The 8,774-nt window shown below is 41.4% G+C and overlaps 1 protein-coding gene across 4 annotated transcripts in view; it reads left to right on the top strand.

The window, feature by feature from the left end:
* Positions 1-8,774, top strand: part of Evl (Enah/Vasp-like) — a 149,191-nt gene that overhangs the window by 96,185 nt on the left and 44,232 nt on the right. For all 4 annotated transcript variants that reach the window (XM_008825629.2, XM_008825627.2, XM_008825630.2 and 1 more), the window contains exon 3: positions 5,353-5,530. In XM_008825629.2, the coding sequence (XP_008823851.1) occupies positions 5,353-5,530 (178 nt within the window). The remainder of the gene's footprint in view (positions 1-5,352; positions 5,531-8,774) is intronic.

Below are 8,774 nucleotides of genomic sequence, written 5' to 3'. Positions count from 1 at the left end.
ACAACAAAAAAAAAAAAGCAGGAAAGGCACTCCCATTTACTCCTACACTCCCCAAAATAAAATATGCACATATTGTGATCATGGGCTCCTATTTAGAAAGTGCAACATTTAAAAATAAGCTTATCCTTCAAAAGTGTCTAAGTCCTGCCAAATCACAGGGAATTATTTTTTAAACCTGATTAGAAGAGATTGAACACCCGGGCATAGTGGCGCATGCTTTTAATCCCAGCACTCAGAAAGCAGAAGCAGGTGGTTCTCTGTGAGATCAAGGCCAGCCTGATCTACATAGCAAGTTCCAGGCCATCTGGAGCTACAGGGAGACCCTGTCTCAAAAAAGACCAAGAACAAATTATATATGTGTGTGTGTGTGTGTGTGTGTGTGTGTGTGTGTGTGTGTGTGTGTAAACCTTGCAAGCATTAACCATAGTAAGTGGATATATGTTCAGCAAGTATTCCAAAGGAGAAAAACAAACCTTCTTAATAATAGTAATAAGCGGTCAACCAAAAAGGAAGTCATAACAACCCTAACTTTGCATATGTTTAATTATATATGTTCTAAATCTATAAAGCAAAATGAACCAATCAAAAGTGCTGGGAAATACTAGTCATGCCTACAAAAATGAACTGAATAAGCAGAAGAGTGATAAATAGAAAAAGAAATTTTAAATAGCATTAACTAACTTGACCTAATTTATATTTGTAGAAACCACCAACAGCTGTTTCTTCCCAACTACACACAAGACATTTATCAAAATAGATCACATGCTGAACTGAGAAAGAATTATAATCATAAAATATATTCCTTTTTGAAAAAATTTTATTATAATCATAAAGTATATTCCTTTTTGAAAAAATTTTAAACTATTTTATTCTGTATATACATGATGTGCATGCAGGAGTGTGGGTGTGTACCTGCAACAACTCATGTGAGGGCAGAGCCCCTACAGAGGAATCCTTTCAACAGTCAGTAACTTGAAGACAAAGCTTTTCTTTTTTAAAATTATTTTTATTTTATTTTAGGTGTATGAGTATATTGCCTGCATGTGTATATGTGTACCCATGTCATGCATTGCCCACAGAGGTCAGAAGAGGGAGTTGGATCCCCTGGAACTAGAGTTTTGGATGGTTTTTAGCTGGCATGTAGGTAACTGGGAACTAAACCCAGGTCCTCTACAGGAATAGCCAATGCTCTTAACTACTGAGCCATCTTTCCAGCCCCTTCCCCCCCACCTCCTTTTTTTTCTTCCTGTAGGCCCAGCTGGCCTGGAACTTGCTATGTAGACCAGGCTGGCTTCAATCTCAGAGATCTGCCTGCCTCTGCTTCCCAAGTGCTGGGATTAAAGGCATGGGACCACCAGCCAGCCTGGTCTACATAGTGAGTTCTAGGACAGCTGGGGCTACAGGGAGACCCTGTCTCAAAAAGACAAAAAAAAACAAAAAAAAAACAAAAAAAACCTCCAAATGTTTTATTTGCTTTAAAAAATAATAATAAAGTACATTACTAAATGAACCATGAGACAAACAAGAAATTGCAATATAAATTGAAAAATATTTTTGCACTGCTCAATAATGAGCTAGTAGAATTCATAGAAAATGCACAGCAGAAATTTTGTTCTATGAGCATGTGTATTACAAAAGAAGAATGATAAAAATCAGTGGTCTGTGTGTTTACCTCAGGATGCCAAAAAGAAGAAAACAAAAGCATGTTAAACTCAACAAAAGTAAAAGGAAGAAAAACTAACAAAATAGAAAGCAGATGAATGATGGAAGATACCTTGGTTCTTTGAAAATAAAATTAATACACTCGTAGTAAGAGTGATCAAAGGGCAAAAAAAGAAAAATACAAATATCCAATATCAGGGATAAAAAGTATAGTATCACTACCATCCTATAATTAAAAATATAGCATGCTGGGAACTTAGATGAGGTGGACGGATACTTTGAAAAACAGTTTGTGAAAACTGACACGAGTAAATAGAAAATCCAAGTAGTCTTATATCTGCTAAAGAAATATAATCTGTAATTTCAAACCTAACCTTCCTACAAAGGCAGTTCCAGGCCCAGATAACTATGCTAGTGAATTCTTCCATACATTTAACAGTCTTATGTAAACACTACCAGAGACTAGAGGAAGGACTAATCCCTATATAGCCTTAAAGCACTGTTACCATGATACAAAATGAGAACATTACAAGAAAAAGAAAATTATAAACCATTAATTTTAATGAACAGTGGTGTCTATCCAAAAGATTAATTACTTAAATAAATATTTTTTTAACTCCTGGCAAGTGAGATTGATTTATTTTAGGAATACACGATTAACCTAATAAAATAAAAGAGGAAAACGATATGGTCATTTTGTGGATTAGAAAAGGCATTTATGCTGGGTGTGGTGGTGCACGCCTTTAGTCCCAGCACTTGGGAGGCAGAGGTAGGCGGATCTCTGTGAGTTCAAGGCCAGCCTGGTCTCCATAGTGAATCCAGACTAGCTGGAGATACAGGGAGACCCTGTCTCAATAAAACAAACAAACAAACAAACAAAGCATTTATTTGGTAAAATTCAGTACCTGTTAATGGTAAAAATTAAGAGGACACTAGAAAAAATGATGATTTAACCCAACAGTGAATATCTACAGCTCTCACTCTCCTTCCTCTACCTTCAAGAAGAAGGCAGGGAAAGGGAGAAATAAAATCACCTTTCATCTGAGATGACTAATGATGTAAAGAAGTCAGTGAGATGGCTCAGCAGGTAAAGGTACTTGCCGTCAAACCTGATGACCTGAGTTCAATCTCTGAGACCCACCTGATGGAAAGAGAGAACCAACTGAGGCTCTGACCTTCACACATGTACACATGTATCATCACACATGCGCGCACACACACACAGATAAAAAAACGTAATTTAAAAATATTTTAAATACTGTAAAGAATATGGCTTTATGGTATAGGACTATGACCCTCACTGTATAAAAAGTAATGTAGAAAATCTGAAATATCTGCAAACTACTATAGTAATATAATTAATATATAATGTACTGACATAATAATATACTAGGTGAATCTGGCATTGTCTTTGGGTAAAATGTCAATATGTAGCCCCCCCCCTTTTTTTTGGTCTTTTTGAGACAGGGTCTCCCTGTAGCTGCAGCTGTCCTAGAACTCACTGTATAGATTAGGCTGGCCTTGAACTCACAGAGATCTGCCTGCCCCTACCTCCCAAGTGCTGGGATTAAAGGCGTGTGCAACCATGCCTGGCAAAAACCCTATTTTTAATGTATTAGCAATAAATAACTATAAGAAACTTTAAATGTCATTAGAAAGAACATCAGAAAACTTCAAAGACAACCTGTCACTGAAGTTGTGTGTCTTCTATACACTGGACGCTATTAAGATTGCTAAGACCTACAAACCGTCCTTAACTCCAGTTCCACGGGACTCCGACGCCCTCTTCTGACCTCCGTGACATTGCATGACATGGGTGCACTCACATACATGCAGGCAATACACTCATACACATAAAATAAAAATAATAAGTAAAATATGAAAAAAAAGATTGCTAAGATGCTTCAGAGATGTTAGAGCTAATGGGAAACTGAATCATGTTGATGAATAGAGGCCTCAGTGTCCTTCGGGGTCATTTCATCCCAATCTCAGGTCAATACAATACCAATTAAAATGGGTATTTTGTAGACATTGGTAATTTGCTTCTGAATTCTATATGAACATGTAAAGGTTCTAAATAGCTGAGATAATCTTAAAGAACAAAGTTGGAGACTTGCATTGTCGGTCTCAAGCCTCCCTGTAAAGCCACAGTAATCAAGACAGGGAAATACTGAAGTAAGGCTAGACAAGTGGACCCACAGGTTAAAGAGAGTCTAGATAAAGCCATATCTGAGGTCACTTGATTTATGACCAAAGCACCATTGCATTCAATGAAGAAAGACACTTTTCAATAAATAACTCCAGAACAGTCAGATGTCAATGTAAAGAAAGGCTTATGTCATAGTCTCAAAATTATTTCAATTTAAACCTAAAATGAATCAGTAATTGGATACCATAGCACACACCTGCACTCCCAGCTAGCCAGGAAGCTGAAGTGGGAAGATTACTTGTGACCAGGAGTTCAAAACTAGCCTAGGTAGTTGGAGAGATGGCTCAGGGGTTAAGAGCACTGGCTGCTCTTGCAGAGGACCCGGGTTCAATTCCCAGCACCCACATGGTAGCTAACAATCATCCTTAACTCCACTTCCAGGGAATCCAGTGTCTTCTGGCCTCCTTGGACATTGCACATCATGGATGCACTTCCACATGAAAGCAAAATACTCATACACATAAAAATTTAAGAGAAAATTAGCCTAGGCAACAAAAAGGAAAGATGGAATATGGGTTAGAAGATAATCTTCTCATGTAGCCCAGATAGCCTGGATGGCATGGAACTTGCTATGTAGACCAGGCTGACCTTGATCTGTAAGGTCCACCTGCCTCTGCTTAGAGTACTAGGATTAAAGGCATACACTACCACGCCTATCCTGAAATCAGAGATCTTGAACGGACATGTGAAGCATTAATTATAGAGGACAAATTAGGGTTGAACTTCATTGAAGTAGAAAACTTTCCTTCGATGTTTCATTAAAATGTAGTAAGAAAAAAGACTAGCCACAGACTGGGAGAGGATATTCACAAAAAATAAACATAGATGGGTTACAGGCCCCAGGAAGGATATGTAAAGAGCTATAGATAGTTTTCAAAAGCAGAACTAGAACAGGAATTTCTCAGAGCAGAGGAACAGAAGAGATAACCAGTAAACAAATAAAAGGTGCTCTGAATCATTGGGAGATGCTGATGAACACCACTCAGAGGTAGCATGGCACACACGCTGAAGGGTAAAGTAAAAGCCCAGCAGTACCCAATGCTGTTGAACAAGTGGAGCCCTTATAAATTACAGACTGTTGTCCTCAGGAGCTTTATATCTGGAGGAGCCGAATATAGCACAGATAAGATAGGTATCACAGTGTGATCCTTCTAGGAATGACTGCAAAGTCAGAACAGGCATTATTGTTTCCATTGACCACCTTGAGTGGTGTGACTGAAGATCTGAACCTGAACCCAGGGAACCTGACCTCCTGCTCAGACCTTCTCACGTGGAGGTAACCACACATGATCGTGTTACTTAAAATGAAATAAGTTTTTCAACTTTGATTATGGCCTAAAATGGCCTGATCATGCCCTCCCCTTCTCTGAGCACACTCCCATCCCCTGTTGTTTAAGGGATAGTCTCTCGGCCCCCTGGCAGCTCCCTCCAGCTCACTTAATGTTTTATTTATTTGTACGTATTTCTCTTTTCTCCTCCAGGTTGTGATCAATTATTTAATCGTGAAAGGGCTGAAGTACAATCAGGCAACACCCACATTCCACCAGTGGCGAGATGCTCGTCAGGTCTATGGCTTAAACTTTGCAAGTAAGGAAGAGGCGACCACATTTTCCAATGCAATGCTGTTTGCCCTAAACATCATGAACTCCCAGGAAGGAGGTAAGCAGGGCTTCCACTTAATGCTGAGACCCTCTCTCATTCTACTCATGTCCCAGCTGTGGCTACCTAGTAGAATCCTGGGTCCTCAGAAGCCTACCACTTGACTTGGGGTTTCGAGTTATGATTAACTGTATTGACTCAGGGTTTCAAGTTATGATTAATGGTAAGGAGAAGGAGGGAAGAATGTGTGTGAGGTTTTTTGCCGTTTGTAAAATGCAGCTCTGTATTAACATGCTTCTGAAGCCACCTGTTCAGATCTGCTTTTTGTTGGCCACCCCATTTCCCTGTTCTAGATCACATATTTGGCAGAGATAGGAAAGAGCAGTCAGCATTTTTTTTCTTGAATTCGATTATTCATATGTTCAACAAAGGTTAACTGAATACCTAGTACAAAAAACAGCTAGGCAGAATAGATTAGAAGTGCAGTGTGACCACCAAGGCATTTTAGAATTCTGGAGTTCACAAGTTCATAAACAATGAAATCTAATGTATTACAAGAAGCTCTCTAATAAGAGTATGTGCAAAGTACTTCAGTAATACAGGAAAGGAAACAAGTAACTCTGCCATCTGGGCTTCTGAGGGTGCTTTGACAGCAGTGTCAGCATCTGAGCTGAAGCTCTGAGGAGCCAGGACTGCTTGAGGCAGGGTGTGAATGGGACCTAGGCAAAGGAGCTGCCATTGCAGGGGTAGGGACATGAGAGCTTGTATGTGTCGAAAAAGAGCATCATCATAAGTGTGTCTGGAGCCTGGGTGTAGGAGGAAGGAGGCTGGAGATGAAACTGGAAGGGTGGAAGCTCGTGCCCCAAAGGCCCTACATAGGCAAGGCTTGGGGTGTAGTCTGTGGGTGGGACTAGCAAAGATACTCAAGTAGGACAGTTAGAGACACAAACTGCACAGTTGCTTTTATTGGACCTTTCCAATAGTATCTTTAGAGGGAGAGCTGAGGCCTCCCATCACGAGTGTCCTGATGGTCTCAAGCATGGCCCTGCAGTTGGCAGGCATCTTCACCTTGGTGGAACACAGTGGTTCCAGGCCAGGCTTAGATTCACACTGCTTGGTTTGAGTTCTGGTTCTGCCGCATTCCAGCTAAGGAACCCTTGAGCAACTCACTGAAGCTTTCTATGCCTCAACATCCCTGTCTATGAAAGCAGACATGTGGAGTTGCTTTTACGTTCATGTGAGCTAGAAGGTAAAACACTTAGCAGGCTGCCCTGGAACATTGTCATCACTTGATATTAGCCTTTGTAAGTATTGTTGATTGCTGCTGCTGTTGCTGCCACCACCACTTATTACCACCACCAAAACCAAGAAGTGGGGAGACAGGGTACTGGAGGGAAGTGGTACTTCAACATGGACTGAGCCTGGCATGTTGGTGCTTTGGGGCTCCAGTTTAAAACTTGGGAGAAATTTTGTATTGCTGTTTGATAAAACTGTGGAAAAAGGTCCTGTAAGCTGTGCATAGTGAGTACTCGTTCAGAGCTTTCCTGTCCTGCCAAGGCCCTGAGTGTGGGGATTTCCTGCCTGAATGATTAGCTGAGAAGTTTTAATCAGATACCAGATTCTTTCGAAGCAAATACTTAAATAAAAACAGCTATTGGGGCTGGAGAGATGGCTCAGTGACTAAGAACACTGGCTGTTCTTGCAGAAGACCCAGGTTCAAATCCCAGCATCCACATAGTAGCTAACAACTGTCCGTAACTCCAGTTCCAGGGGATCCGACAGCGTCTTCTGTCCTCGGTGGGCATTGCACAACATGGGTGCACTTACCTTCCTGCAGGCAATACATACATACACATAAAATAAACGTAATAAAATACTTTAAAAAACAGCTATTGCCAGGCTTAGTGGCGCACGCCTATAGTCCTAGCACTTGGGAGGCAAAGGCAGGCAGATCTCTGTGAGTTCAAGGCCAGCCTGGTCTACATAGTGAGTTCCAGGACAGCTGGGGCCACAGGGAGACCCTGCTTCAAAAAGACCAAAAAAACCAAACAAACAAAAAAACCCAGCTATTTTATTCTAGTCACTGTTGCATCACAAATAAATCAATTAATACAGCTTTCATTTGAACTTACAGGAGTCAGAATATAAATCAGTCTAAGCATAGGCCTTCATCCCCTATGGATTGAGTGATTGCTCTTGGTGAGGTAGGAATGGACGCTGCCAGCTAGCTTGTTTGTGTGGATACAGTGTGAATACGGCCTGATTGGAAATCGTCGTTAGCAGTTGACAGTAGTTACTGAAGATTAAAAATTTTATGCAGCAGAGGTATAAACCTGCTGAAAGAATGGTGCACAGATCTGAAGCCAGCAGCTTCATGGTGTTTGCATATGTATCTCCACACTACTGACCACCAGATCTGATAGAAAGGCATCCTCAGCCCCAGAAGGCTCCAGCAGCCACAAAGTATTTATTTCTGCTTCTGTATTGCAGTTGTTTTGATGGCTAACTTCTTATGCTCATATAGTGTGGAAGTTGCATAGATCATATAGTTGCTTGTAACATGGCAGCCTGAGTCCCACTTTCCAAAGTTGTGAAGGATTTTGGACCCAGGGTGGTGCTTGGCACTACCTAAACACTGGGCCACACACCCCTTCCCCTCCTGCTCACAAGTCATGTCTTCTAAGGCAGGTATCTTGTTTCTGAGGCCTTCTAGGTACCATTGCAGTCTCTGTCTCCCGGTCGTTCCTTATTTTAGACAGGCACTGGTATGAATTCCTGGGACTTCCAGGCCTGCAGACACAGGCACCTAGGAGATGGTTTCTCAGATGCCTTCCTGTTCTTTGGGCCAGGAAGTTAAAGCTCAGAGGCAGAAGTAACTTCCCTGAAATCCCATAGCCGCAGCTGAAACTCAAACCCAGGACTCACTTGTTCACACTGTTTATATTTTCTGGGCTCTAAAGAGGGGCAGAGGGGACTGGAGAGTTAGCTCAGAGATTAAGAGCACTGGCTGCTCTTGTAGAAGACCTGAGTTCAAATCCTAGCACCCACATGGTGCCTAACAACCCTCCATAACTCCAGTTCCAGAGGCTCCAATGCCTCTCTGGGCATTGCATGACATGGGTGCACTTACCTACATGCAGACAATACACTCATACACATAAAATAAAAATAATAAGGGGCTGGAGAGATGGCTCAGTGGTTAAGAACACTGGTTATTCTTGCAGAAGACCCGGGTTCAAATCCCAGCACCCACACGGCAGCTAACAACTCTCTGTAACTCAGGCCCAGGGGATCCGACAGCCTC

The sequence above is a fragment of the Nannospalax galili genome, unplaced genomic scaffold, assembly GCF_000622305.1.
Source record: "Nannospalax galili isolate Female #2095 unplaced genomic scaffold, S.galili_v1.0 scaffold188, whole genome shotgun sequence".
Taxonomy (NCBI): domain Eukaryota; kingdom Metazoa; phylum Chordata; class Mammalia; order Rodentia; family Spalacidae; genus Nannospalax; species Nannospalax galili.
This window is presented reverse-complemented; position numbering and strand designations above follow the sequence as displayed.